General features: G+C 43.2%; 14 protein-coding genes across 14 annotated transcripts; 8 read left to right on the forward strand and 6 right to left on the reverse strand.

Moving 5' to 3' along the window:
* Nucleotides 1–51: 51 nt before the first annotated feature.
* On the reverse strand, nucleotides 52–2,033 carry DIA2 (DNA-binding SCF ubiquitin ligase subunit DIA2; the record flags this gene model as incomplete). Its single annotated transcript, XM_020216140.1, has 3 exons — nucleotides 52–71; nucleotides 128–383; nucleotides 444–2,033. The coding sequence occupies 3 exons, from the start codon at nucleotides 2,031–2,033 to the stop codon at nucleotides 52–54; spliced, it is 1,866 nt and encodes a 621-aa protein (XP_020073225.1).
* A 253-nt stretch (nucleotides 2,034–2,286) lies between these two features.
* Nucleotides 2,287–2,823, forward strand: COA1 (Coa1p; the record flags this gene model as incomplete). The annotated part of the gene is made up of 1 exon (XM_020213515.1): nucleotides 2,287–2,823. One exon carries the CDS (start codon nucleotides 2,287–2,289, stop codon nucleotides 2,821–2,823), a length of 537 nt encoding a protein of 178 aa, XP_020073226.1.
* A 217-nt stretch (nucleotides 2,824–3,040) lies between these two features.
* On the reverse strand, nucleotides 3,041–3,898 carry AIM20 (Aim20p; the record flags this gene model as incomplete). The annotated part of the gene is made up of 1 exon (XM_020213516.1): nucleotides 3,041–3,898. The coding sequence occupies one exon, from the start codon at nucleotides 3,896–3,898 to the stop codon at nucleotides 3,041–3,043; it is 858 nt and encodes a 285-aa protein (XP_020073227.1).
* Nucleotides 3,899–5,443: 1,545 nt separating this feature from the next.
* On the forward strand, nucleotides 5,444–8,542 carry CYBJADRAFT_134231 (uncharacterized protein). The gene is made up of 3 exons (XM_020213118.1): nucleotides 5,444–5,560; nucleotides 5,704–8,327; nucleotides 8,353–8,542. Exons 2-3 carry the CDS (start codon nucleotides 5,715–5,717, stop codon nucleotides 8,491–8,493), a joined length of 2,754 nt encoding a protein of 917 aa, XP_020073228.1. The 5' UTR covers nucleotides 5,444–5,560; nucleotides 5,704–5,714; the 3' UTR covers nucleotides 8,494–8,542.
* A 253-nt stretch (nucleotides 8,543–8,795) lies between these two features.
* On the forward strand, nucleotides 8,796–10,095 carry CYBJADRAFT_165515 (formin BNR1). The gene has a single exon (XM_020214074.1). It carries the CDS (start codon nucleotides 8,832–8,834, stop codon nucleotides 10,038–10,040), a length of 1,209 nt encoding a protein of 402 aa, XP_020073229.1. The 5' UTR covers nucleotides 8,796–8,831; the 3' UTR covers nucleotides 10,041–10,095.
* Nucleotides 10,096–10,275: 180 nt separating this feature from the next.
* Nucleotides 10,276–10,708, forward strand: DAD2 (Dad2p). The gene is made up of 3 exons (XM_020214075.1): nucleotides 10,276–10,428; nucleotides 10,486–10,545; nucleotides 10,597–10,708. Exons 1-3 carry the CDS (start codon nucleotides 10,290–10,292, stop codon nucleotides 10,701–10,703), a joined length of 306 nt encoding a protein of 101 aa, XP_020073230.1. The 5' UTR covers nucleotides 10,276–10,289; the 3' UTR covers nucleotides 10,704–10,708.
* Nucleotides 10,709–10,717: 9 nt separating this feature from the next.
* Nucleotides 10,718–14,336, reverse strand: NUP133 (Nup133p). Its single transcript, XM_020214076.1, has one exon. It carries the CDS (start codon nucleotides 14,242–14,244, stop codon nucleotides 10,753–10,755), a length of 3,492 nt encoding a protein of 1,163 aa, XP_020073231.1. The 5' UTR covers nucleotides 14,245–14,336; the 3' UTR covers nucleotides 10,718–10,752.
* A 463-nt stretch (nucleotides 14,337–14,799) lies between these two features.
* Nucleotides 14,800–15,870, forward strand: RPF2 (rRNA-binding ribosome biosynthesis protein RPF2). Its single transcript, XM_020217461.1, has 2 exons — nucleotides 14,800–14,843; nucleotides 14,908–15,870. Exons 1-2 carry the CDS (start codon nucleotides 14,830–14,832, stop codon nucleotides 15,851–15,853), a joined length of 960 nt encoding a protein of 319 aa, XP_020073232.1. The 5' UTR covers nucleotides 14,800–14,829; the 3' UTR covers nucleotides 15,854–15,870.
* Nucleotides 15,871–15,958: 88 nt separating this feature from the next.
* MTD1 (methylenetetrahydrofolate dehydrogenase (NAD(+))) lies at nucleotides 15,959–17,003 on the reverse strand (the record flags this gene model as incomplete). Its single annotated transcript, XM_020217039.1, has 1 exon — nucleotides 15,959–17,003. Exon 1 carries the CDS (start codon nucleotides 16,904–16,906, stop codon nucleotides 15,959–15,961), a length of 948 nt encoding a protein of 315 aa, XP_020073233.1. The 5' UTR covers nucleotides 16,907–17,003.
* Nucleotides 17,004–17,879: 876 nt separating this feature from the next.
* Nucleotides 17,880–19,232, forward strand: GYP1 (GTPase-activating protein GYP1; the record flags this gene model as incomplete). Its single annotated transcript, XM_020212372.1, has 1 exon — nucleotides 17,880–19,232. The coding sequence occupies one exon, from the start codon at nucleotides 17,880–17,882 to the stop codon at nucleotides 19,230–19,232; it is 1,353 nt and encodes a 450-aa protein (XP_020073234.1).
* Nucleotides 19,233–19,848: 616 nt separating this feature from the next.
* Nucleotides 19,849–22,251, forward strand: TRZ1 (tRNase Z; the record flags this gene model as incomplete). The annotated part of the gene is made up of 1 exon (XM_020212429.1): nucleotides 19,849–22,251. One exon carries the CDS (start codon nucleotides 19,849–19,851, stop codon nucleotides 22,249–22,251), a length of 2,403 nt encoding a protein of 800 aa, XP_020073235.1.
* A 78-nt stretch (nucleotides 22,252–22,329) lies between these two features.
* On the reverse strand, nucleotides 22,330–23,700 carry CYBJADRAFT_122527 (sorting nexin 1; the record flags this gene model as incomplete). The annotated part of the gene is made up of 1 exon (XM_020212434.1): nucleotides 22,330–23,700. One exon carries the CDS (start codon nucleotides 23,698–23,700, stop codon nucleotides 22,330–22,332), a length of 1,371 nt encoding a protein of 456 aa, XP_020073236.1.
* An 811-nt stretch (nucleotides 23,701–24,511) lies between these two features.
* Nucleotides 24,512–26,642, forward strand: ALG8 (dolichyl-P-Glc:Glc1Man(9)GlcNAc(2)-PP-dolichol alpha-1,3-glucosyltransferase). Its single transcript, XM_020214077.1, has one exon. The coding sequence runs from the start codon at nucleotides 24,558–24,560 to the stop codon at nucleotides 26,289–26,291; it is 1,734 nt and encodes a 577-aa protein (XP_020073237.1). The 5' UTR covers nucleotides 24,512–24,557; the 3' UTR covers nucleotides 26,292–26,642.
* YNG1 (Yng1p) lies at nucleotides 26,374–26,589 on the reverse strand (the record flags this gene model as incomplete). Its single annotated transcript, XM_020212239.1, has 1 exon — nucleotides 26,374–26,589. A coding segment is annotated over one exon (216 nt), but the record flags the coding sequence as incomplete, so codon positions are not given.
* Nucleotides 26,643–27,664: the final 1,022 nt, after the last annotated feature.

Raw genomic sequence — 27,664 nt, forward strand, 5'->3', positions numbered from 1 at the left:
TTCTATTAAAACGGGTTGTAGCTATTGACACCATACTCTCTCCAATACTGTCTATCCATTCTGCTGAGCACCTTTTGACAATAGTACTTCTCCATCGCCCTGACAGTGTCAGGTTTAAGGTCAATACCATGGAGCACAAGTATTGGCATCTTTCTCTCTTTGAGAAATTCTAAAAGTTTGTACCCATTTAATTCATTGTTGAAGGAAAGATCGAGAAGTCTCAACCTGGGGAAACTGTTGTTTATCCTTATGGTTTTGATGAAGTCATCAAGAGCTGAATCTGATAGGCCAATAGATTGGTTCATATACAAAGATTCAAGATTTGGACATAGTGCACTAACCTGTTCAAAGTTGAAGTACTCTGTACCGACAATTCTTGATTTCTGGAACGTTATGTTGTGACAGAGGCCAATGTAGAGATGCTTTAAACTCTGACCACATACTCTCAACAGTTTGATCAACCCAGAATAAGAGATTGAGCTTCCGGTGAGATCAAGAACCTGTAAGCGACCAAATACATTGAAAAGGTAATCATCAACGTAGAGTTGTAAACCTTCAGCCTGTCTAGTTTCAGGCTCACGGAATACAAATTTCGTCAGCATTGGTAATTGCAAGAAATCATGTCTCTTGAGTAAAGTCCTGAAAGTGAAAGTCTTGTTGTTCTCCAATACCAGGGTTCGTAGTTTAGTAAAGTTTTCCAGAAAGTTGAACGTTCCATTGTTGCTGTTCACATGAGAGAAATCATAACCAACAATTATCAAATCTTGTAAGTTGGGGAACATTTGAGAATTGGACTGCTTGAAGATACATTCAAAGGGTAGAGAAGGATACTTTTTCCTCAGATCACCAATGATGTGTAACGCTTTCAGATTTGGAAAACTTGCTAGAGGTGATATATAGTTCTTGGGTAATGCCATGACTCTCCTGGTTGGTGTTGGTGTGATGGATAGATATTCCAATCGGGGGAAAAGAAATGGCAGCTGTTCTTCATATTTCGGTACAAATATACAGGTCAACTTCAAACGTTTCAGCGTTTTGACAGCTGAGTCATTCTCTCTTAACATATCCACAAGTTGTTGCATCGTGATATCCATGAGAGTCATATCCAAAGTCCCAGTTATCTCCAGCCCCTGTTTCAAGATAAACGATACAATTCTTGATTCATCTGCTATACTCACAGACGGTAGAACGAGTCGTTTCACAGACTTGACCATCGTATGCTCTTTGGATCTATGAACCAACTTGAAGCAGTTTGCAACATCTTTAAATGACAAAAGTGATGCAAGCCTTATATCGTTATACAAGGGTAAAGCTGGAATCAGTTCATCCCACCTCTTCGAGATCAACCGGCATCTCAGAGCCAACCTCAAGGGTAGCATTGATAGGATACGGTGCATCAATTCTACCGGCAAGAAATTCAACGGATCTAAACACTTTGTAGATGAAGTTTTTACCCTTTTGCTCTTGCCCTCTTCTAACGGAGGAATTGGAACCAATCTGCCATTTTTGCGCTTTGCGATATCTTTCAGTTTTGATCTAACGATAGACCTCTGTTCTTTCATAATCTTGAACATCTGCTCGTTCAGCTTCAACTTAAACGTATCCCTTCCCATCAATAGCATACTGATACCTCTGTCGTACACATCAGATGCTTGTTGCCAGTGTCCTAAAGCCTGTAATAACTTTCCTGAGCGGATATAGCCTCTGGCATTGAAGGGCTCCACTCTCACAATCTGTTCGCCATCTTTCAGAGCATCGTTGAGCTTCTTAAGCTTCTCATACGTCGCAGCCCTCGAGTCCAGCATGGCAACCAGCTTAGGATGATACAGCTTGGCGGTTCGACCAGCGTAGGAGGGTCTTTCTGTTAACCCGTACGACTTCCTCAGCTTCATGATGGACCGCTGATCCATCGACAAGGCATAACCAATGGCCCTCGACAGTAACGTCAAGCAGTCCTGGTATTTCTTCTCCTTGAAGTTGCGCTGTGCCAGCTCAAACACCTTTACCATAACATCATTGTCCTCACCAGCCATCCTCAACCCTCCCTCTCAGAGCGTGAAGTGTGATTTACTGATGTAAACATAGTACAGAAGCGCCAAAAACGCGGGCATTGAAAAGTGTTGAAAACCAGCACAGAAAAGAGAGGGAAAAAACGAGAGAGAGAAGGAAATCCCGTCTACAAACTCCCTTAGAACAAGCTGGACTTTCAGAACAACGAATCGGGGAGAAATGTTTCCAGTTAGAATGAGAGCACTTGGTGCATCCTTGCGTATCCAGTCACCAAAGATGATGGGCAGATGGTCTTCTGTTGGGCTGCAACAGTTGCGTCTGCAGAGCACCTCAACCGCCAGCTCTGGGTCTACTGAAGGCTTGAAGGCGGAGAAGAAGAACAAGCCAATGACCGTTGACCGTGAGCTGCCGGATCCTTTGAAGGACCGCACCAGAGCTCGTGTGCAATTTGTCGGGTTTTGGGTTTTGATGGGTATCTGTGCTCTCTTGATGTTCAACTACGAGAAGCAGAACTCTCCAGTGGTGACGACAACTTTGCATTTCTTGAGAAGAAGTCAGATCATCAGAAGTGTATTGGGTGATGAGATTGATTTTGCCAGTGTCTATCCATGGATCAGCGGTGAGTTGAACCAAGTCAAGGGTGTTGTGGATATCAAGTTCACCGTGAAGGGTTCCAACAACCAAGGTGTTGTTAGATTGGTTGCTGATAGAAAGAGCAGACACGACGAGTTCCTGATCCATGAGTGGAGCTTAGAGGTTGATGGTAAAAAGTATGACTTGCTGGCAGACGATAGCGTCGACTTCTCCGTTTGATGGGATATAACATACTCACATCATCTTCATTAACGAACGAAGACATGTAAATAGCGAAATTACACACAACTACTATAGTGACTGGGTTTAAAGTAAGATAAACACAAAGACAAAGCTCTGTTTAATAAAAGGAAATGTCATGATGGATCTAAATACTGGTTGATGATGCACGCGTAAGGCACTCATGGTGCCGATAAATTTGTTCTTTTTTGAATTTTCATTGATGTTGTCCTTGCTGTTGTCCTTGCTGTTGTCCTTGCTGTTGTTCCAATTTTGGTCTTAATCCTTCTATGAATGCCCTCTTGTTTTCACTGTAATTTGTGAATTCGTTTTCATATTGATCCTCCTCTTGGATTTCACCTTCGTTTGCAAGGTCATAGTTGTTCTTCAAGTCGTATTCGTCATCTGTATACTGCATCGTTGAAGCCGATGACGAACGGTTCATCGAAGGTCTCTTTGAATATGAAGGGGTGGGTATTTGTAACGACTTGGCCAATTCCATACTGTTTCGACACGAGTTATCCTTATTGTCACCGTCAACCACAGGGACGTTAGAGTAGAAGTTCTCCGTCGAGTTCGTAGTTATAGAAGCGTTTGACGCCGTGGCAGTACCACCGTTAGGCAAGTTCGAATACGAAGAGTTTCTTGAAGTTGATACGCTATTGATCTGCGATTTCATTTGTTTCCTGTAGGCAGGAACATACCTTGTTTTTCTCTTGTTGTTGTCATTATTATTGATATTGCTGTTACTCAAGTTACGAGTAGACGTGCCGTTCTCGTTGTTATCGCTGTAGTTGTCGTCCTGTGCCTTTTCATGTCTCTCCTGATCAGAATCTTCCGTACTGGTTGTATGTTCGTGGCCTGCACTGCGACGGCTATGAATCCGTAGTTGATCCAAGTTATCATACGATAGATCCTGATCGATATCTCTCATCTCTGTATCTTTTTGGAACTCAACATCCTCCCTGGCAAATCTTTTTCTTGTCTTTCTAAAGAAGAATAGCGCAACGCATATCGCAATACCCGATGGAATGCCAACGGCGCATCCAACAGCAATACCTGTAGTGTTTGGCATGGTTTCCTCGTCCGACCAGGTCCTTCTGATACACTCTCACGATGACCTTTTTCCACCGTCACAAACAAAGACACTAAAGGCGCGTAGATACCGTGTTGTTGAAGCTGGGCAATAAGCACACAAATGAAATCAAAACAAAACAAAAACACAGCTCTCTCACCAAAGGGGGGGAAGAGAGAAACGCGCGCTTTAGTTCAGGAGGGAGCCAGCTCTGGGATTAAGCGAATGACTTGGATCTCAGATATCACTTGATAATAGAAATCACACACAGAGAACCGTTGATTGGTGGGATTCAAGTTCTCAGAGCCAAAGCCAAAAAAAGAAGGGGGTAGCAACGCCAAAAGTGAAAACGCTTTCCTTTGTCGTGTAATTTTTTTTTAGCATAAATCGTTACAGAAAAGTGCGGGCCGGGGCTTTCTGTTTTTTCTCTCTGTTTGGTTCTTCCAGCGCAGTTTGCCTGTGTGTGTTGTTTTTCTTCTTTTCGGCTGCAGAACCGACTGTATAAAATTTCAGTTTGGAGTTTACGCCTATTGACAGTTTGATCGTGTCAATGCGATTTCTTGGGCTAAATCAGTGAATAAACAACAAATCAAAAGCAGTAGATAAGCAACAGAAGACTGAGAGAAGCCGCAAAAATGAAGAACAATCAGGTAGACGATGATGGGCAGAACGGAAGCCAAACAAACAAAGAAAAACTTACCTGAATTGAAGGAGGGAATTTGATGGCTGGTTCTAGCTCACTTTCTCCTTTCATTTCTTTCTTTTTTTCTGTTTTTAAGATTTCGCAGATCCGACAAAAAAGGCAAACTCGATGCAGCCGTTGAACGCTGACGTTCTAAGCCTGTGCGAACAGGAGGCCTTACAGTTCATTTCGTACAATGACAGACGTAGACATGAGCGCAAACAGAAAACAACGAAAGTAACAGAAGAGTTGCTGTGCAACTTGTCTTCGTGAATGAGGTGATTACGGGCTCATGTTCTTTTGTGTAGCCAGGGCCGAAGTGTATACAAATATGATCGTGTCAAGCGTGTTCTGATTTTGGATCAAAATGCTGGCTGAACGTTGGAAGGTCATCTGGTAAGCACACCGTATGTTCTAACGTTTTGAGAGGAGACACACACAGCAATAATTACCCACCATCATAAGACCTTTCCCTTGTTGGATCTTACAGCACTGAAGGCTTAGCATATAACAAAGCCACATTTATTCTGTAACTACCAACGACTCGTTTCGCAAGCCTTCCCCCGCGGGGTCTTTCTTTTACTCCAACATGCTTCAAGAACTGTGCGATGTATAATACTATGTGCCTGTCGATCTCGCAAATGTCCCAATCAGGAATGGCAGCGCCAAAATGTCTCATAGGCTGGTTCGATTGGCGGTCTCTCTGTTTTCGCAAAACACGGTTAGTGCAACAACACGCGGTACTTTTAGTTCTGCTTTGGCGTGGCATCGAGCTTAGTCAAAATTTCCTTACATAACCGAAGTGCTACAGCGTGTATTTTTTTCTTTGTATACACACAGTCTCCAAATTTTGGATTGTGTCTGAGAGGTTTTGTTTACTTATTTGTAAGAGAGTGAACTCCTCATACCGGAATATACGCAGGCGGCTACTTTTATACGTGTGATATCACTGTGGAACGACGGCTCTGGTATAATACGGGGTAAGTGCTTCGATTTGTCTTTTGCCTCATCTTCTATTTCGCCGTAATGGGTGAAAATGATTTGGAAAGGTGTAACAAAGATGTGTGTCAAACAAGACACACGCACACACATTCGACCAATAAGCTAACATATTGGCTTCAAGGTTCTAGAGTAATGATTCCCGGTGTGGATAAGATCAGGGAGAAGAACGTTGCTGGGTCCGTCATTTCAACGGATCAAAGGCTACGACCGGTACCAACATCCACATCATCGCGATCAACCTTGGAATCTGTTTCATCTTCAACCAGGTCTAATAGAATGGACATTGCAGACCTGGGATTGAGCATCGTTGGTGAAGGGCTGTCAAAGCCACAGAAGTTCAAGGAGGAAGATGAACCTAAACCGGTACCCAGGATAAAGGCACAAGACTTGGAATATCAATTCCTCAATTTTGACAAGGATCAACCACCGAGTGATGAGATTGTTACAACGCTGTTCGAGGAGTTTTTAAATTCAAGGGCTTTTCCAAGAGATGCTTTGATGAACCTAAGAGCGCATTCGATAGCGTGGAAATGGAAGATGATTTGTCAGGATAAACAACATGATACAATACAGAAAATGGTGAAATATGATCCACAATGGGCTCTTGATAAGCTCCCCAACATTGGTTGTAATGATCTTCATAAGCTGGAGAGGATGCTAAGAACAAGAGATTTTGTCGACGAATTCATTAATCTTAACGGCCATGCAAAGCTAACAGAAATCAAATTCGATGACATTGAGGAGGAAAAAGAGTCCTTAGTGATACACTGCTTTAAAGACATCTTAAACACTCAAAGAGGCGCAGATTCCGTTGCTCAGGACTATGAAATGGTGAAGTTCCTCGTTAGCATCCTTCTGGAATCCTTGAAGATCAGTAACAAAAAAACTTTGACAGATGTGCTCGTGCTCATAAGTTACTGGACTCCGCCTTTGGGTAGAAACAATATTCTCAAAGCGTTCTTGAGATTATCACATGAAACCCTATTCGATTCATGGATAAAATTCTTGGATGCCTCGTTGGATACTAAATACGAACCTCTTGCATATATGTCGCTGAAAGAGTTCATCATGAGTTCAATGTTTCTAATCATTTCAGTGATTGAAGGAGCAGAATCCTTAAATGACAAGAAGATCATCCATATAAAGTTGAAAGAGAGTGGATTTTACACCACTTTGCACAAGATGAGAGAACTGGGTGATCAGGAGATAAATGACTTGCTAGACCGCTACAAAGCTACTGAAACACTTACAATGTCAGATGAGATCATGGATGAGTTGCAGTTATCTGATACTCAGTTCGATAAAATCATCAAAGCAATAAGAACAAGAACAATCACCAGCGATGAACTATTTGAGGCCACTTGTAAGATCGAACAGCAACTCGTGAATGTTTTGGAGACCAACTCCATATCTCAGAGCTTGAAGATCTTCACCATTTTCGAAACGTTGATTTCGAAAACCAAGAGGTCAACTGATTTACTTAATGACGGAGATTCACCGATTTACATGGCTATCCAACAACTCATGGATCAGATGACTACTGATGATTTGGCTAGAAGAGCTATGCACGAAGTCCACGAGTACGAAACAAAGACTGAAAAGCTGACACAAGAGGTTAGAGTGTTGAAGCAATCATTAGATGTGTCTCATGGAGATGTTTACAAAAGGAATAATGATCTACAAGCCCAGATATCTAACAAGGACAAAACAATTCAACAATTGCAAAAGGAATTGGAGGAGGCAAGGAAGATCGTGGCCTCAGAAAGATACAAAACGTCTAGAGAGAATGCAACCATTTCGTTCACTAACACCCCAGTGACATCTCTGAGAGCTCAACGCACTTACGCGGATGATTCCCAAAACCTTCTGAAAGCCTTAAAATCAGCAAAGGCTGCGTCTGCAACTGCAATTCTTGGAACACAATTGTTAAAGAACGAGTCTATGAATAAGAGGAAGTCTACTTTGATTCACTCAAAATCTTCATTATCACTTCTAGCAATTGGAGGAACATTGAATGGAAAGTTACAAGATGGGCGATTAACCCTTGAGGAGGAATCAATAACTGGAGAACAATATGTTTCAGGAAAAGGAAACACGCCTTCAAACGACACAGCAGTAAATGTTTATGGTTTGAAAGGTATCACTGTTGGTAATGATGGACGTATGATAGAGAATAACGGATCTACAGTATCATTTGAAAGTGTGATATCAACGGCATCTGGAGGCGAATTTAATGGTAGTGTACCACCATCAGGTACATGGGCTCCTTCTGGGTCATACGTAAACGGCTCTCAAGGCTTTCGCTCTGGTTCAGCAATGCATTTACCAGTCATTCAAAGTCCTAATAACAGTGGCGTGAAGATTTACAATTCTGGGGAAGTTATGAATGGTTCAATCATCACCACACAAGGTCTACAACATGGTGCAGTTAATTCTGTCGATTCTTTTACTGGTCCACTCACTCAACTGAACAGATCTCATGGATTGGGTTCAGGTCAATCAAACAGCGTTTCGGTTGTCCCAGGAAATTGTTTGGCTCTGAATGGTGTCTTTTCAACATCATCCCTTGGTGACAATATGGGAGGCAGTACTTCAAGTATTGGACAACTACCACCACCACCTCCTCCTCTTCCAAAATTCTTGAGGTCGAGTGCAAAGGTCAAAGGTGAAACAGCAAGTGCAACACCACCAGCACCAGCACCACCACCTCCTCCTCTTCCAGAATTCTTGAGCTCGAGTGCAAAGGTCAAAGGTGAAACAGCAAGTGCAACACCACCACCACCACCTCCTCCTCCTCCTCCTCCTCCTCTACCTCCCTTCATATCCAAATCAGAACCAGACCTCACAAAGAAGGACGGTATCCCTCCTCCGCCACCACCACCTCCTCCTCCTCCTCCACCGCCACTTCTAGCTAAGTCCAAACCAAAAATCACTGTTGACACCAGCATTAGCACAACGCCAAAGATCGATGATTTATCAAAGTCTCTTTATAAGCCTTCGAAAAGATTGAAACAGCTTCATTGGGAAGAAGTGAATAATGATGTCGTGATGAACACCTTCTGGGGTGATGTACGCTCAACTTCAAAGGTGGAAGAATTGAAGGAACTAGGTGTGCTACAAGAAGTTGAGACGTTGTTCACAGTAAAGGAAGTCCAGAGAAAAATGACTCCTGTCACCGCAATAGACAAGAAAGAACTCATAACTTTCTTGCCTCGTGATCTCTCACAACAATTCGGAATCAACTTGCACATGTTTTCAGGCCTCTCTGAGGAAGAACTAATCATGAAAGTGTTGAAATGTGACTACGATGTCTTAGAGAACATAAGTATTCTCGAGTTCTTCAACAAGGATGATTTGTGTTCCGTTTCAAACAACCTACTGAAAAATTTCAAGCCATACACCACTGATTTCATGAATAACAAGAAACCAGAGAGTGATGTAACCCACCTAGCTAGGGCAGACCGTATATACGTCGAACTATGCATTAACTTGAGGCATTACTGGAGATCGAGATCAAGAGCATTGCTAGTTGTGAAGACTTATGAAAAGGATTATCAGGATTTATTGACTAAACTACAACGTGTTGACGACTCTGTGCAAGCGATCAAAAATTCCAAGGCATTGAAAAACTTATTCGTTCTTATCAGAGAAATCGGTAACTTCATGAACCGTAAACAGGTTGAAGGATTCAGGCTATCCAGTTTATCCAAATTGAACTTTGTGAAAGACCAAAACCAGAAAACATTCTTGCACTATGTCGAGAAGGTGATCAGAAGAGCATATCCAGAATATCTCACATTTCTCCAAGAGTTGATACTGTTGCAAGACACTTCAAAAATTTCAGTGGATCAATTATCCGCAGATACATTGACTTTTGTGCAGAGCATAAGAAACATTCAGAAGTCAATTGAATCTGGAAATTTGAGCAACCCCAAGGTATTTCACCCTGATGATCGTGTATTGACGAAGGTATCAGTCAAACTTCCAGGTGCTTTACGGAAGTGCCAGCTTCTTGAAGATCAGCATAAACTTATCATGAATGACTTTGACAAGTTAATGATATATTTCGGCGAAGATTCATCTGACACGGTTGCCAAATCTACATTTTTGCAGAAATTCCTCGATTTTATGCATGATTTCAAGAAAGTCCAGATTGAAAATATAGATAGTGAAGAGAAGGATAAGATCTACCAAAAGGGCAAAGAGCTGATGTTGCAATCGAAGAAAGCTAGAGAACAACGGTCCAAATCAGAGGGCGGAGGAAACGATAGCGAACACGATGTTGTGGATAACTTGCTAAAGAGATTGAAGGGAATTTCTTCTGACAGAAGACGGGTCAGCACTGGTGCAATCAACACCACGACCCCATCCACAGCTAGAAGTACCAGGTCCACAGAGGATGATATCAAACTCCTGTCCAGAGCTCAGACCATGTTGGAAGATACAAAGGAAATTTAATTAATTAATAGTTATGACGAATGAAATGAAATTGCATGCTGCATGTTATGATATCTATAACTCTTATTGTACGTTTTATTATAATTTGCAAGGATTTTACTGTCAAATGGAGAATATAGCTATAATCGATAGTGTGTTGATGCAATTCGCGGGCTCAGCTATTGTCTTTGTTTTGATTTCAAACAAACAAAAAAAACGCGTTGTTATATCTTTCTCCATAGACAAAAATAGTAAAGAACCAAACATAATATGTCATTACAGCAAAGAATAGAAGAAAAGAAGAGAGAGCTGGAACATCTGTCACAAATAAAAGAGCTTTCGTTGAATCTGTGTAATCAGCTGGAGAATCTTGAAGCCAAACTTGAAACGCTAGCGGATGGTTCAGAAGGTAGGTCATTTTTGGTTCTCCCTTAGTTGCCAGTTCTTTTGACTAACCAATCTTCAGCTGTTGCCCTTGTCATGTCCAATTGGAATCATATCATAAAATCAGTATCTCTAGCCTCGAGTAAGTATGCTTGTGCAATTTTGATGGAGTCAAATACTAATCAATACTCAGTGAGTTTAACGAGTTATACGGAACAGAGCTATGAAAACAAAGAAGATCCTCCACTGCCCGAAACTTTAGTGAGGCTTCGCATACATGATGATGTCGAAGAGCAATGAATGACTACGATATATTCTGAGTAAATGATTTCATTTTTTGACCCTTACGTTATGGATTTTGGATTATAAGTTGACTGTAGTTTATCACTTTATCAGCACCACTCTTCTCATTAGCAGTACCAATGAGTGCTTTGACCCACCCTTCAAGATTAGCAGAAGAGATCAAACCATCGATCACGGAGCTGTGTGAGTTGAGCTCCTTCTTCAAAGCTTGTAGTTCTTCATCACCAATAAATGTGAATCTGGACAAGAGCTCTTCATCTGTTCCCAAATTAGCAAGCAATGTCACATCTGGTAATGATATTTGATAATCGTTATTAACAGTGTACACATGGTCTTTGAAGAAGTTCAGCAGTGTTGTAAATAAGACAGTACTTTCGGAGCGTTCTCTGATCCACTCATCTGACTTATTTTCAGAAGCGATAATACTCTCCCAATCATCAGCAAGTAAAGCTCTAGTCCAGATAAGTCTTTCGTTAATGACTTTTTCTCTTTCAGGCTGTGAGCTCAAATGGAGAACTTTGAGGGCATAAAAACAGTTTAAACTGTTTTGAGTAATCTTGGAATCAATGAGCGTAAATATATCAATCAGCTCATTAACAGACACGGATTTGTTACCAAGCAATCTATTCAGAGCTCTTTGGAAAGTGTGTTTGATGGTTACATCATTCTTATACTGCTGTTGTAGAAGTTCAGAGACGATTGCATCTGTTTGAGCAGCTGGATCGCTATCAGATCTTATGAATTGACTTATCTGGTCAAAAATACTAGATTGTGCATCTGCAAAGTCTAATTCCTCTTGAATATCTTGGATCAAATCCACATTCTGGTTGACATCAGCAAGGGCAGACAACTTTGCAATACTCAATTGCAAATGTTTGTGTGTTTGCTTTTCTGTGGTCTTCTGAGAGACAGAAAGAAGTATATCAGCTGCCTTCGTGTAGTCACCATCCAAGATATCTCTTGCCCATGAAATCTTGCGATGATCATTTTCGGTAAAGAATCTTTTCAAGTATTCACTGTACTCTTGGAAACCAAGTATCAGCACCTGGTATTTCCCAGTATGGATGTAGTAGTTGTAAAGAGTCTCAGCAAATGCATAGCCAAACTTATTGAAATAGTAGTCGAAGCGTAGGTGAATATTGTCCAATTCGACACCTTTGGCAGTTTCCCTTTCTCCGTCGGATATTTCAGCAAGTGACTGCAAATCTTGATATGTTTCCGCAATTGCAAGAGCTTCAATTTTGGAACCAAAGACAACCAACGTCTTTGTCCAAATGGTAGATCTGGCCTTATAGAATGTTTCGCATTGTTCAATGGCAGCCTGATCAGCCTTTGACTTCGTAACCTTGGATTTTAACCATTTAAGTCTTTGCTGCAAGTCGTAGAATAGTATTTCTGTGAGCTCCACACACATCTGAGACGCAACCGCATTTGGCAAGCTTGGACGTGTAATAGTAGCATACTTTTCAAATGCTTCGTCAATGTCAAAATATACGTCATTGGCAGCAAACCATAGTTCTTCAGAGCCTATAAAAGAGTCATCCAATTTAAATAGCCCATAACGATAAACCTTTTCAGCCTCCAACACAGGAATAAACGCTCTAGTCAGTAATTCGACAGCAAAAGCTTCATTCCCTCCAATTTTATTCAATGATTTGAGAATCATTAAGATGAACTCGTTAATGTTTGTTAATCCAGCGTGGAAAAAGTCTCCATTTGGCGTACTGAACTTTTGAACAGCTTGATCAACTATAGTGTTAACAGCGGTCGTTGTGTTAGATTTTTCAAGAACCTTGTAAATATCGTGTGCTGCAGTAACCTTTTCGAACGCTCTCACCAGCTGAATCACAAGGTCTTCATCAATAATCGTACTAAAGTTTGAAGCAGTATACTCCAATAGTCTCTTCAACTTTGACTGACGAAGCTGTAAGTGGGGCTCGATAGATGATAATCTTGGAGGTAGGTATGCTGAATTGGAGTTCATGATTTCAGCAGCAACCTCAAGCAGTCCTTGCTTCAATTCAACGGAATCAATTTGTATTCCTTCTGGAAGATCGAACTCCAGTGGTCCAAGATTTTCACCACCATAAAACACCGCTTGCTCAATATGAGATTTCAGTACGCTGGGGTGTGATTCGTCATACAATTTCGACTCATCCTGTGGTAATCTTTCAATCCGCAGGACACCAATCTCAGGAATGAGCACGTACGCAGAGGGTAGTTTGAGGATCTCCTTATCCAATTCCAGATAGTTTTCAATACCACTACCAACTATTTTGAGCCCATGTCTAAAAGTGATGACATCCTCCCATTTTCTCAATCTGTTGTTTTTGACATGATCAAGTTCTGTTGGTAGTTGTGTTAATACAATTGCATCCTCGAAGATGATGAATGCCGTTGAGCCTGGTGATGGAACGTAGAGTTGTGGCTGCTTTGTGTAAGGCGTATAGTACGTACGCACTCTATATGCAGAGAAGAGTAACAGTTGAGTGTCATCTCTTCTTATGACAAATGTAACGTATGAGTTTTCGTTGGCATTTATCTTGATGTTCGTCAATACTAAGAAAACATCCTGTGAGTCAAAGTTGTTCAACAGCGCCAAATCGACAATCTCAAGATTTTTATCTATATCGACGCCCTTGTACTGTTTATCCAGGGACAGATGTTCAACGAGTGACTGGTGTATATTCTGCTGCAAGATCACATTTGATTGCCCTCCTCTTGCACAAGATCTAATGACAACCTCTCCTCCTCTGGTGACAGTGATGGCAATTCTACTTCCCTGTCCTAAGACAGCACCAGCCTTGATAGCTGCAATTTGCCTCTGTGGAGATAGAGAGAATGTGAAGAAGGATGATTGTCTGCGGACAATTTCAGATAGAGTGATGTTAGGGTTACCAGCAGCGTCTCTTAACGACACGAGGAAGACACGGCCGGTTGACGTTGCAAGTAAAATACCAGCAGGCTCAATAGATTCGGATGAAACGATGATCTCTCTATCTGAAAGTCTTATTTGAGCATCTATACCCCTGTGGTGTTGTAATAACCCGATTGAAGAAGCAGTTTCGATGTTGTCATAATATCTAACATGACCAGTGCGTGAATTGATGATGACGACACCTGGATCGGAGGATCCAGGATTAGGCGAAACCAAATGAGCGATAGGAGGAAACCCGGCATTTGCAGGAGCCACAGGCAAGTTTATAGTCACTGGGATGTTATCACTAGAGTTGTACTTCCACACAGAGACAGAAGAGTCTGAAATGAGAAGGGCATGGGAAGTTGTCTCGTTGATCAATCCAGTCACGTTCTCCCTCGCGGATGATTTCAAGGCATTCGGTGTGGCCACCAGTTTGGATACGACGTAATTCGAATTCCTTGTCAGTTCAGCAGACGCATTGGTGAAGTTACGTGGTGTTTTCAAACCGTCATCTGGCCTTGGATCAACACTCTTTGAAAACCCTTCTCTTGTAGCAAATCCACGTGGCACAAACGATGGAGAGCCGTTCCTTAACGAGAACTGTGATGTTTCTGCCATTTCAGAAGGAAGCAAGCAACAAGTTTTTTAGAATACTCCCGCTAAGATTAACTGCCAACGTTGGTACTTTTACTTAGTTGTTGATGCTGTTGTTGTTGTCGCCCTTTGTTTACGTTTACGAGTGCGAGGAACAAACACAAAAAAACAGAAAAACTTTTGAAGGATTACCCGGCCAAAGAATACAATACGGGAAAGCTGTCACCATTCACTAGAGGCCAATTAGCACAACATTGGAGCATCATCAAGGGCCCGTTGTAAGCAATAAGTGCCAGATAATCCTCTACATCATTCTACCTATATATACATACAAACATAAAGGTATTAAATAAGGATTAATATCAGATAATTGAGGTATGGACCCGTAGCATCCAACTGACGGCCCTCGAATTTAGCCATACATGGCAATTCCGACCATCCCTATCACTGTCGAAAACCGGGCTCTCACCCACCAAAAAAACGGCCGGATCTCGCCCCATCTCATCGCACAGGCTTATGCAGCTTGGGAAGGAGAAAAAATTTCCGAGCAGAAGAGCCCATAGCGCCAGCTCTTGACATCTCGAGACATAAAGGAACAACACCGGCGGAATGATCAGAACAGTGTATGTGTATACCCATTAGCTGCTGGAGAGTGATGAGGAATCAGAGATACTAACATGGAAGCAGTAAACCTAAGAATGCTCGTTCCAAGAGAGCGCTGAAGAACAAAGAGTCTAAGCTTGTTGAGAACACCAAGACTGCTCTTTTTGTACCAGGATCTAACAGCACGAAGCTATTACACGATGTTATGGTTGATCTAAGCGCCTTGAAGAAGCCAGATATCAAGCGTTTCTCGAAGAAGAACGATATCAGACCGTTTGAAGATGCATCCAAGCTGGAGTTCTTTTCAGAAAAGAACGACTGTTCTTTGATTGTGTTTTCCAGCAGTACGAAGAAGAGAAGAAACAACCTCACCTTCATCAGAACCTTTGGGTATAAGATTTACGATATGATTGAGCTCATGGTTATGGACAACTACAAATTGCTCCAAGATTTCAGAAAGACCACCTTCACCCTTGGACTCAAACCGATGTTTACCTTTAACGGGTCAGTTTTCGAAACTCATCCGGTCTATCAGCATATCAAGTCTTTGTTCCTTGATATGTTTAGAGGTGACACCACAGACTTGCAAGATGTTGCTGGGTTGCAGTATATAATTTCCATCACCGCTGGTGACTACGAAGAGGGCCAACCTTTACCTCAGGTTCATTTCAGAGTGTACACGTTAAAGACCTTCAAGAGTAATCAAAAGGTGCCAAGGGTTGAGCTTAACGAGATTGGGCCAAGATTGGACTTCGCCGTTGGTAGACGTGAGGCTCCAGCAGCAGAGATGGAGAAGGAGGCTATGAAGAAACCAAAACAACTCCAACAAAAGACGGTCAAGAACGTTGAGACCGACTTGATGGGTGATAAGTTCGGTAGAGTTCACGTTGGTAAACAGGATTTGAACAACTTACAGACGAGAAAGATGAAGGGTTTGAAGAAGAGATACGACCAAGTTGGCGAGGACTTTGACGATCCAGTCTACGACGATGAACCTGAAGAGCCTGTCACCAAGAAGGCCAAGATATAAATCTGAAGAAGATGAGAGTGGGTTTCAGTGTATAAAAAGAAAGAATGTGTATTTCATTAAAAGCTTAATATGTTTCTAAATGGTGTAGTAACAACCTCGCCTTGTTCATTTTGACTTGTTTGCAACCTTGTTATCGATCAATCTCAACAAGTTTCTCAATAGCATTGCGATGGTGACTTTACCAGTCATTGGAACGTACAATGAGGCCTTTTCCTTGACGTCTGGGTTGAAGTTCTTCTCAGAGGAGAAGTTTACACAGACGGCGCCATCCTTAACCAACTCCTTTGGGAATTTGTAGTTTGGAGATGGAACACCGGTGACGATGACGTCGGCATTCTTTGCAACGTCTTCCAAAGTCAAGTCAACGTCTTCGACTTTATGTCTCTTCAGATGAAGCCCTGCGCCTCTCGTGAATCTCTGGATGCCGTCAAGATCAACAGAATATACGGTAGCACCGTCATTTGCCAATAAAGCTGCAAGGGGACGGCCAACAATTTCAGATCTATTCACAATGACAACTTGCTTACCGTACATTCTGTTACCGTAGTCCAGCAGTGTGTTATAGACACCCAAATATTCCAAAATCTTGACAAGGGCCAATGGTGTACAGGGAAGAATAGACTTCTGTTGTTCTTCCTCATCGAGGAATCTGATGTTATGGTACATGTTCTGGATGTATTTATGGTTCAGTCCCTCGACGTCTTTCTCCAGCGAGACAACTTGTTGTAGGTATTGGTCTTGTCTGTTGCCAAACACTGGGAAATACACCATTATACCATCAACAGAATCATCCTCATTGGCGTCGATGATGGACTCTTCCAAATCATCCTTGTCAACGACCCTCAGCTCATACGTGAACCCGAGCGACTCTGACGTCTTCCCTGTCCATTCAGCATACATCTTCGCAGCTGGATCAGCATTGGCAAGAAAGCCAACCAGCTTTGGCGATCTACCGAGCTTACGGACGCCATCTTCAACTTCGCTGATATACGTCTTCGCTATAGTCGAGGCTAAAATCGTACGCCCAACTGGCTTAACTTCGGTGGTGGACATGGCTTCAGCTGTGTAATGAACTAACGGTATCCAGTAGTGGAGGCCTATGCGATTGGTGTATTACAAACACACAACTGGAGAAAAAGGGGGAGGAGACAAAGCACAATTTTGAGATAAATTTTCTGTGGGCCTCTTCGCATTCTCTGCTCTTCCTTTTCGCTTTTGACACAACGAATTTAATTTAGGCCCAGGGACACAAATAAAATTTGACTCGGGCAGGCACTCTGTGTTGCGCGAACCGTGCTGTTTCCCGACATGGCTACTTACCTAATTGGGTATTTTTGTGTTGTGGTAATGTGGTGTTTGGATGTTTGGGTGTACGGGTGTTTGGGTGTACGGGTGTTTACGTCTCGTTGTCAGCACGGTGCTCGTTTGCGGGAAACACACGGATTCTGTCCCAGTTGAGGAAAACACACACAAACACACAACAATCACAGTCTAGGGCCCTTTGTTGATCTGCTATAGCCTCACATTGTGCTTTAACTCAGGATCTGTGTATCATTTGGCAAGATACAAGACGTGGAATCTGCCTGCTTGAAGGATTGGTAGACTCATCAAGAGGGAAGACTAAGAGAGCAAAGCAGAGGTGAAGCCTTAAACTCCGTACATCTCTCGTCCCGTATAAAGGATTTACACCAGAATTCACAAGATGGGGAGACGAAGCTCGAGTAACCAGCCGGTACGTCTCACATGTCTGCGTTCATCGTTGAAATGAATTGGATTACTAACTGTGTGGAACTTCTAGGAGATGGTTCAGGTCAGTAAGTATTAAAGCCCAGCATGCCGAAAATGACGAGACGAAGCAGACAATAGAGACTAACACAGCATATTAGACCAGAACGAATTCCTGTTCGAAGAAGGTGGTGGCAGAGGAACTCATCTTCACTCCAAGTCTGTGCCATCGCTGTTGAAGACGATAACGTCCGCATTCAAGGATAAGAAGTCCATAGTTGCGGATGACCAGGTTAGAACAATGGGGGCCTCGTTCTCACATCTGGGTCTAAGTAATGACGTTGTATCATCGGTAGTGAGCCTTCCATCGAGTAACACCGGTAAGAAGAGCTCTTCTAAGTCTAAGAATCTACAGCGATGGACCTCCTCAGGGTTATCAACCCCAAGGGACTCAGAACATTATACCGATTTGGATGACGACTGGGACTCAAACGTTGAGAATTGCTTGACAAGTGTGAATTCACAGCCCAAGTTCATTGAGAATAAGCCCACCTTTGAGTACCCATTGATTAGAAAGATCAGCTCCGGTGTCAAATCCAGCACAGATGATGGAGCTCTCGCACTCTATGCACCACATATCCTCCAAGAAGAAGAGAGTCATAAAGAGTTGGAAGAGATGAATGCAAAACTATCCAGGTACCATAGATTTAAGCATCTCGTTGAAGAATCAACTGTGGATATGGACAAACTGAAAAAAATGGCATGGAATGGTATCCCTTCTGAATTAAGACCGATTAGTTGGCAATTATTAGTTGGATACCTCCCTACTAATTCCAATAGACGTGAAGCACAACTTCACAGAAAGAGACAAGAGTACTTGGGACTCATAGAACAAGAATTCACTAAGGAAAAAGACGCACAGACATGGCATCAAATCGAAATTGACATTCCAAGAACAAATCCACGTATCAAGCTGTATGGGTTCAAGTCCACTCAGAGATCCCTGGAAAGAATTCTATACCTATGGGCTGTCAGACATCCTGCATCTGGTTATGTTCAGGGTATCAATGATTTGGCAACGCCTTTCTATCAGACCTTTCTGAGCGCATACATCAAGGATGAAACCGATGTGACGCAATTCGATCCAAGTACCTTGCCAAAAGATTCGATAGATGCCATAGAGGCTGATACGTTCTGGTGCCTAACAAAGCTCTTGGAAGGCATCCAGGATAACTACATCCATGCACAGCCAGGCATCATACGACAAGTGAACGAATTGAAAGACCTCGTGAGGAGAATTGATACAGAGTTGTCAAACCATCTGGATGACGAAAACGTTGAGTTCATCCAGTTCTCCTTCAGATGGATGAACTGTTTGTTGATGAGAGAAATCAGCATGGAGAGCACAATCCGTATGTGGGACACCTATCTCAGTGAACCGAATGGCTTCAGCGAATTCCACGTCTACGTCTGCGCAGCCTACTTGGTCAAGTGGAGCGACGAGTTGAAGAAGATGGATTTCCAGGCCATCATGATGTTCTTACAGGACCCACCGACTAAGAACTGGACAGAAAAGGATGTAGAACTTTTACTGAGCGAAGCATTCATCTGGCAGAGTCTCTATAAGAATGCCACGGCTCATCTAAGAGGATAAACGTCTGATTCAACACTTGTTTTACTTCCCACCACTTTGTAGTGTCGCTCGAGATGAGGGCCTCTTCCTGCCTGGGCCTCTTCCTGCCTGGGCCTCTTCCTGCCTGGCCCGCCTACAGGGCCCCGCCTACCACGGGGGCGGGCATTGGCCCCTAGGCCATAAAGCCAGGCAGGACGGCGGCCGGAGAAGAAAAAAATTCACCAGCTGCTGATTGTTTACATCCTCTAGACGAGAGTCCTCTCAGCTCTGGCACAAGTCTCTTCGAGTCGTCGAGTTGGAAGCGATTGTAAGCAATCTGTCAGAAGTAGCAGTTGCAGTGTGTCGCTTTGAAAGGTTGACAGAAGGACAAGCCGTGAAGTAGGAGCCGGAATACCATCCCATCTCATCTCATCTCATCTCGTTCAAAGTGTTCTCGATTGCTAGACAACCCGCACGAAGGCCATCGTTGATCCTCACCAGTAGAGCAGTCCACGTGGTTCCCCAGCTCGTGTTAAAGAAGAGGGCGAAGAGTATCAGGCTGAAGAGCGGGACTGAAAAGGATACTGTAAAGGACGTCAAGCGTGAGCTCAAGAAAGATCATACCAAGCCAAAGAAACGTCCTGTGTTGCCAGAGGCCATGTATCCATTCAGAACGATAACTCATCCAACTGCTGATATCCAGCATCCTGCGATTCTGCTGCACACCTCCCAGGGTAAGAGGTACATCTTTGGTAAGGTTCCAGAGGGGTTACAGAGATGCCTCAACGAACAGAAGCTTCGAGTATCAAAGCTATACGGCATCTTCCTTACCGGCAAGTTGAACTGGGAATCGATAGGTGGACTACCTGGCTTGATCCTGACTGTCAGTGATCAGGGGAAAAAGGACCTGAATCTGTTCCATGGGTCGAACATCTTGGAGTATGTCGTATCAACTTGGAGATACTACGTATTCAGGTTTGGGATGGCTTTGAATCCGAGAGTGATTGCACAACACCATCCACATCGAGATGAGATTATGGATGTGCAAGCATTTGTGATTAACTCTTCGAAATCAGATAACAATGAACCCTTGTCGGATGAGGTTTCCGAGAAGCTTCGAGCTATAGTCCAGCGCATGTTTCCATTAGACGTGAACAATAACACTCCTGTTGAAATGGAGAGTGACGGAGTTTCGCAGAAAAGTGATCCAACTCTATCAGATCCTTATATTCATGTTAAATTACCAGATATAGAAGCTAAAGAGGCTTCCACGTGCTATGCCATTGATCTTCACCCTGTTAGGGGTAAATTTAACCCAAAGAAGGCCATTGAGCTGGGGATTCCAAAGGGACCACTGTTCGCAAAGCTGGCAAATGGGTCTGAGATAACGTTAGATGATGGGACAGTGATTAAACCAGACCAGGTGGTTTCGGAACAAAGAATCTTTAAGAGGATTCTGATACTCGATGTCCCCTCGATAGATTATACTGAGTCGTTACTATCTACACAATGGGGTGAGAACGTGGGCATTGTGTATCATTTCTTGGGCAAGGATATTGACCCATTTGATGGTGAATATATGAAATTCATCAAAGAGTTTGGCCCTGCATGTACGCATTACATTTCTCATCCGTTATATAGCCCAAACTCTTTGACCTTTAATGGTTCCTCCAAAGTTATCCTGAAGCTGAAAACACTGCAATTGGATAAGTACAACTTACCAGAATCTAGTGGAGCTCTAGTGCAGTTACCCCATGAGATCCCAGCAAACATCAAGATTCTGGTTCAAGGACAAGTTGTCAACATCGAAGCTGCTGCTGCTGATTCAGACAACAAGTACACGTTTGATGATAGTGCAGTTTCCTTAAAGACAGAAAAGGATTGGAGCAACACTTACGATACTGAAGTGACACCTCTTGATCTTAAAACTAACAATACAAAAGAACAAGTGCTGGACTTGAAGAACGTTTCATCAAATTCAATTGACCCAAACCAACCTTTGAAGGGTCAAGTGGAAACTATAACTTTTGGTACTGGTTCTGCCCTTCCTTCGAAATACAGAAATGTTATTTCAAATCTTGTGAGAGTACCATACAAGAAGGGGGAAATCACTCAATTCAGATCTATACTACTGGATGCTGGTGAAAATACCCTTGGTAGTATGAAAAGAACTCTACGTCAAGAGAATCTTGAATCTTACATGAGAGAACTGCAACTGGTTTACTTGAGTCACCTACATGCCGATCACCATTTGGGAATCATTTCCATCTTGAAGGAATGGCTAAAATTCAATACTTCTGATGACGATAAGCTATACTTAGTCACTCCATGGCAGTACTCTCATTTTGTTTATGAATGGCTTAAGATGGAGACCGATATATCAGGAATTGAAAGAATCGTCCATATAAGCTGTGAAGACTTCCTTGTGGGCAAGACAAGGCCTCAGATTGCACAGATACCATTTGAGAGTTTCATGACAGACAGAAACGAGAACAAGAAAGAAGATGTGAAATTTAAAAGAGACTCGCAGTCCGTGAACCAATTCTTTCAAGATGTTGGTATTGAAAAGTTTGAAACTTGTCGTGCCTACCATTGTGATTGGGCCTATTGTTGCTCTATCAGTTTGAAATTGGACTCTGACAGCATGAATGTGGACAATGATAACTCGAACACCTTCAAGGTATCGTACTCTGGTGATACGAGACCGAACACTTATATGTTTGCTGAAGTTATTGGACAAAATAGTGACCTGCTGATACACGAAGCAACATTGGAAAATGATCTGTTAGAAGAGGCGAAGAAGAAAAGACATTGTACCATTAACGAAGCTATTGAAGTATCCAATGTTATGAAGTCACGCAAGTTAATTCTTACCCATTTCTCACAAAGATACCCTCAGCTTCCACAAATCTCCAACAATACAGTTGTTGAAGCAGATTATTGCTTTGCTTTTGACTCAATGATTGTGAAATTTAGTGATATTGGTGATCAAACAGAGGTTTTCGACCAATTGGACATTGCATTTGCTAGCGAGAAGAATGAAAAGGATGAGGATTCTTAGACCTACACTTTCGAACATCGATGAAACAAGTTTTTATATCACACAAGAAGCTCAATTCATGCATAGAGAGAATAGGGCTCAAGCCGTGAGGTACATATTGTAAAACGTTTCCCATAACTCAACTGCTTCCTTCTGAGACTCAATTGTACTCTCCAAGAATATCTCCACCGTATTTCTGAAGTCATGGATCTTTTCGACCTCAAATGTTGCCAGCTCCTCTCTTATCGTATTGCCTATTTCATCAAATCGTTCCCTTGTTGCCTTGTATCTCTGTTCAATTGCTGTGAGTTCTGATTTGATAACTCCAATCTTCTCCGTCTGTGTTCTGTTGTACTTGACGTATTTATCAAGAGAAGCCTGCTTCTTCTTCAAATCGGTTTCTGCCACTGACAGTTGGACCAGAACCTTGTCTCTCTGTTGGAAAACAGTCTTGATACTGTTGATAATTCTCATGTATTCATCAAGCGTGGCACCCAAGGTCAGCATATCCTGTAGTGACAATCTGTCTAGAAGTTCTTTTAGCCTCATTTCAGTAGCAGCGAACTCCTGGAAAATCTCTGTTGAGCCCTTCGAGATTTCCAAATCTGCCAATGTCTCGATGATGTTGGCAAACTCCACAGTAACAGATGCCAGGTCATGTCTCTGAATGATGATAGTCTCCAAATTCTTCAAGAAAACCTTGTACTGTTGGCTTAATCCTTCAATATATGATTTCTTATCCTTGAAGTAATCCTCAGGCTCAATGATCTTTGGCGTGAAAGAGAAGGCACCTCCTATGGAGCTCAGGAATCCACCAGAGTTACTGTTCATACTATCAGATTCGTGTTCAGTGAAGATAGAGCTTGCACCGGCAGCCTTTTCACGCTCTCTGGCCTCTGAAGAGAATCGCTCACTTTGTAAGAACATGATGAAGTCAGGATCATTATGAAGAACGGGGTTCTCTGAGATCTTCTTCAACATTCTTTCAAGGGCAAACCTTCTTCCCTCGATGAAATCCTCGTTGAATCTTCCCACTGCCTGCTTGTCTGGTGGTGGTGGTACAATACGACCAGGATGTGTAGATTGCAACTGACGGTATAACCATCTGAAATCTCTATACCTTCTAGAGACCACCGTTTGTGGAGTTTTGAATAGATCGCTATCGCTGTTTGTACGAACACTGTAGGCGATATGGGCACCCGTTAGTTCGCCAACCTTGATGGGATCACCAACAGAGATTTCCATCTTCACCTGTAATTCTTTCTTCGTTGGCTTCTCCTTTTCCTTGACATTACCCTCGGATCCTGTTGTTTCAACCTGAGACGATGGGATCTTCTTGAGTGGAGAAAGAGGTGTTCTGTTGATGTGGAAAAGCGGTCCATCAGCTTGTTGGAACAACGAATCGCCCCCTGATATCTCTTCCGGATCTGCAACTTCACTTGTCTGTTCAGAGCCACCCAGTGGCCCCATAGGGTCATCAGTACCGTCATCAGCAGAAGAAGTACCCAATGGAGCAGAAGCAATCGTGCCAGTGGTGTGTTGGTGACTAGCACTCTCTGGCAACTGGGTTCTGCGGTGTCTTGGTGCCCTGTACATGTTGCGGAGACGAACCTTTGAAGGCGATGAGGATGTTAAAGTCGAAGAGGCTGCATCGTGAGAGTCGGATCCGTTGGTCAGTCCAGGCAGTTTCACTGCGCTGCCGCTGTCTTTGAACAATGCCTCATCTTTCTTTGGAGACACTATTGACTCTGAGATGAATCCCTTATCTCCATCAGTCAGAGTAGAGAGCAAACCAGACGTATCCTTTGGTTCGGCCTTCTCTTGTGGCACGTGTACAGGCTCATCATCATCGTGTTCATCCTCATCTTGCTCAATGTGTTCGTCTTGCTCCTCCTCCTCCTCCTCCTCCTCTTCCTCAGGTGTCTCGTTCTCTCTGTGATCGTCATCTGTGCCGAGGGTGTTTGCCAACTCCTCAGCCAAATTATGCTCTAGAACCATGGGTCTGGGATTGGCACTGATGGCGTCATCCCATTCAGATCCTTGTAGTGCATCGTCACTCATGCTGTCCGTTGTTGAAAGAGCTCGTTTCTGTATCCAATTGGTGTGATCTCCGCTGGTTCTGGTATTTTATGGGTGGAAGTTTCCCAGTACGCTTTGCCCTTTGAATTTTCTCCTGTGGCCTGTGCCTTCCGGGCGGTGGGCGGGGGTGCGCTCTCCCCCTACGCAGCCTCTATGAAATTTCTTCCACTAACAGCAGCCGGTGGTTGGCATCAACGGGCAAGCATCAACGGACAAGCATCAACGGACAAGCATTCGTTGAGGGAAGGATGTCGGAAGTAAGGAGTAGAAAGAAGAAGACTCCGGTGAGGTCGTCACTGGAAGGCTCAATAGATCCGGGAAGTGAACCGAAGAGCCCTTCTCCGTCAGTGAAATCATCATGGTTCTCGTCCAAAGAGCCTACAAAGGGAACACGCAACTTCTCCCTATGGAACATCTGGGTAGCCACCACGATCTTGAAAGTGCTGTTATTTGATACGTATCATTCTACCGACTTTGACGTGCATCGTAATTGGCTGGCAATCACGAACAGATTACCCCTGAAGAGCTGGTATATCGAGGCCACGAGTCAATGGACCTTGGACTATCCACCGTTCTTTGCATACTTTGAATGGGCTCTGTCGCAGTTTGTGCCTCCGAGGGTTGTTGAAGATGGATGCCTCGATCTTGTGGAGAAGGGACAGTACGGTTGGGCAACCGTGGTGTTCCAGAGAAGCACAGTGATCATCACAGAGATATTCCTGTTTGCAGTGTTGCAGACGTACATCAACTTGAGCGAGAACAAGACTCTGACGTTCATCATCGCAGGCTCACTGGTGCTCTCACCAGGGTTGTTGATTGTGGATCATATGCACTTCCAATACAACGGGATGCTCTTTGGTATATTGTGCTGTGTGATCCTGTGTGCAAGACACAAGAAACACTACTGGATGGCCTTTTGGTTTGCTGTGTTGCTATGCTTTAAGCACATCTTCTTGTATTTGGCCCCAGCGGTCTTTGTTTACTTGCTAAGAGCGGAAGTGTTGGACGTTACACAGAAGAACATCATCAAATTTGTCAAGTGGCAAAACTTGTTCAAGTTAGGAGCCATCGTCATCGCAGTGTTTGCAGTGGCATTTGGGCCTTTCATCTACTACGACGTCATGCCCCAGTTACTCTCACGTCTGTTCCCCTTCTCGAGAGGGCTGACACATGCATATTGGGCCCCGAATATTTGGGCTCTTTATTCGTTCGTGGACAAGATCTTGGTGATAGTGTTACAATGGCCGTATATCAATGGACTGCTCTCGAGACTCATCCACGTTCCATCGCGTGAAGTAATAGCTGCTAAAATCGCCAGTGCTGGCAATACTGGCACGAAGGGGCTCGTGCAAGATGTGGCGTTCATCATTCTACCAAACATAACACCACGCGTTTGTTTCCTTCTGACGTTATTCTACGACGTACTATCCGTCCTACCAGTGCTTTTGAATCCAACTTTCAAGAGATTTATCGGCGCGTTGACTCTGAATGCGTACGCTTCCTTCCTATTCGGATGGCACGTCCACGAGAAGGCTGTGATGCTCATTATCTTCCCCTTCACTTTCCTAATCACTGAGAAGAGACTGTTGAACTGTTTTATGATCATTGCAGGTGCAGGCTATGTCTCTCTGTTCCCGCTGCTGCCTAGCCAGAACATCGTCAAGGCACTTTACACATTCATTTGGTTCGTCATATACACGGTGTCTTTCAACGAGGTTTCATCGCACAAGACCAAACACGAGAGAGTCTTTATGTTTGACAGGGTTGCATTGATTTATACACTGGGCTTGATCCCAATGGTTTATTTTGTCTTTCTATTAGACATATTCAAATCAAAATATGTCATACTACAAAAGTTCGAATTTGTGGGTTTGATGATTTACAGTGTCTATTGTGGTGTTGGAGTCATTGGAAGCTGGTTTGGACTAAGTTGGTTATACTTCTTTGAAGATTCGCTTTGGGATAGTGACACAGATGAATAAGCATATATATAATGTATACATCTTATCGAATGCTTCTTGTTTTCCTTCCGTGATTCTTCTTCTTCGGAGACGTAGTCTCAGCTTTTACCTTTGCGGTTTTCTTCTTCATTTCAATTGCCTTTGTACAGTCAGGACAGAACCATTGACCTCTGGGTGCTCTCACGATGCCAACACATCCATAATGGAACCATTCAATCTTACAATTGGGATTATCACATGCAACCATTTGTCCAAAACTTGGTTCACGACAGATACAGTATATATCATTATTATCTTCATCAACGACCGACTGGTATACATCCTGTCGTTCCTCTTCCTTGGGTTCTACTGTCAGTGGATATTTACGAGGCCTTCCTCTCTTTTTCTTTTGTGGGGTAACTGATATTCCGTCGGGAGACCCTTTTGACACATTTTTCAACTTGAGTCTCAACTTGATGGAAGGATTACCGTTGGGTTTGGATATCGTTCTCTTATTAGATCGTTTTGAGTGTTTCAAGAGAACATCTTTCATTTCCATCTCATTTTGGTACATCTTGTGATCGTGTTCTAACTGAATGTACTGATTTTGCAATTGCAATTTTGCAATCTTGATTGTCGTTTCAATGGATTTGCTCTCCTCCAGTACTTCCCGCCGTATTTCAACAGCTTCATCTGTCAACCTCAACACATTCGCAACGCATTGAGTGTACGCAGAGTGTCCCGTTGATGATACGCGCTCCAATTCTTTCAACGCGGCGCTTAGCTGGTCCCTAACCGCGTAGTGTCGTATGTTAAGAGACTGTATTAGCCATAACTTCCGCGTGATATCTGACGGAAGATGATCAACGAAGGATACAAATGCAGTTCTAACATCAAACTCCATCGCGTGAACAAACCGCGCAGTCGACAACGCCAATATACGTGTTTGTTGCTTGTTATTGTTGTTTGTTTACATTTTCCTCGTTCTCTGAAAGTCGATGAGGCCGAGCCACGCTGGTTTTCTCTCTGTTTCCTGCGCGTCGAGGCAACTCCCGAGGGCAACAATGTACCGGATTTCATTCTGCGCAATACACGTGTGGGTCCTACCATTTTGGAAAACTCCGGTAGAAACATCGATGCAGAAGTGTCAACTACGCTGTATAAACAGCATTATGCAGAGCCAATAGTAGGTGGTTCATTGGGTAGGCAAACCACGCTGCAAAACAAAGATGTTTACAGCCCACGAGCTCTGAGCATGGTAGCAACATCAGTATCCGGAACAAATCACTCGATCCAACATTGGTATAAACACTTAACTCCACCATCATATCGCACTAGTTTGTGTGCTTATGTAAGCGAAAAGGAAGTCGCCAGCGCTCCCTAACCAACGATCTTGTCGCGAAGCAATTTCAGCC

This window comes from Cyberlindnera jadinii (assembly GCF_001661405.1).
Source record: "Cyberlindnera jadinii NRRL Y-1542 unplaced genomic scaffold CYBJAscaffold_1, whole genome shotgun sequence".
NCBI classification, from domain to species: domain Eukaryota; kingdom Fungi; phylum Ascomycota; class Saccharomycetes; order Phaffomycetales; family Wickerhamomycetaceae; genus Williopsis; species Williopsis jadinii.

What these genes read in the sequence shown, in the direction of transcription:
- CYBJADRAFT_134231 (XM_020213118.1), top strand. Translation starts at nt 5,715, where the DNA reads ATGATTCCCGGTGTGGATAAGATCAGGGAGAAGAACGTTGCTGGGTCC. An exon ending in TCTTGAGCTCGAGTGCAAAG is followed by an intron (nt 8,328 to 8,352) that starts GTCAAAGGTGAA and finishes CAGCAAGTGCAA; the next exon opens with CACCACCACCACCACCTCCT.
- CYBJADRAFT_165515 (XM_020214074.1), top strand. Translation starts at nt 8,832, where the DNA reads ATGTTTTCAGGCCTCTCTGAGGAAGAACTAATCATGAAAGTGTTGAAA.
- DAD2 (XM_020214075.1), top strand. Translation starts at nt 10,290, where the DNA reads ATGTCATTACAGCAAAGAATAGAAGAAAAGAAGAGAGAGCTGGAACAT. An exon ending in GCTAGCGGATGGTTCAGAAG is followed by an intron (nt 10,429 to 10,485) that starts GTAGGTCATTTT and finishes ACCAATCTTCAG; the next exon opens with CTGTTGCCCTTGTCATGTCC. An exon ending in ATCAGTATCTCTAGCCTCGA is followed by an intron (nt 10,546 to 10,596) that starts GTAAGTATGCTT and finishes ATCAATACTCAG; the next exon opens with TGAGTTTAACGAGTTATACG.
- NUP133 (XM_020214076.1), bottom strand. Translation starts at nt 14,244, where the DNA reads ATGGCAGAAACATCACAGTTCTCGTTAAGGAACGGCTCTCCATCGTTT.
- ALG8 (XM_020214077.1), top strand. Translation starts at nt 24,558, where the DNA reads ATGTCGGAAGTAAGGAGTAGAAAGAAGAAGACTCCGGTGAGGTCGTCA.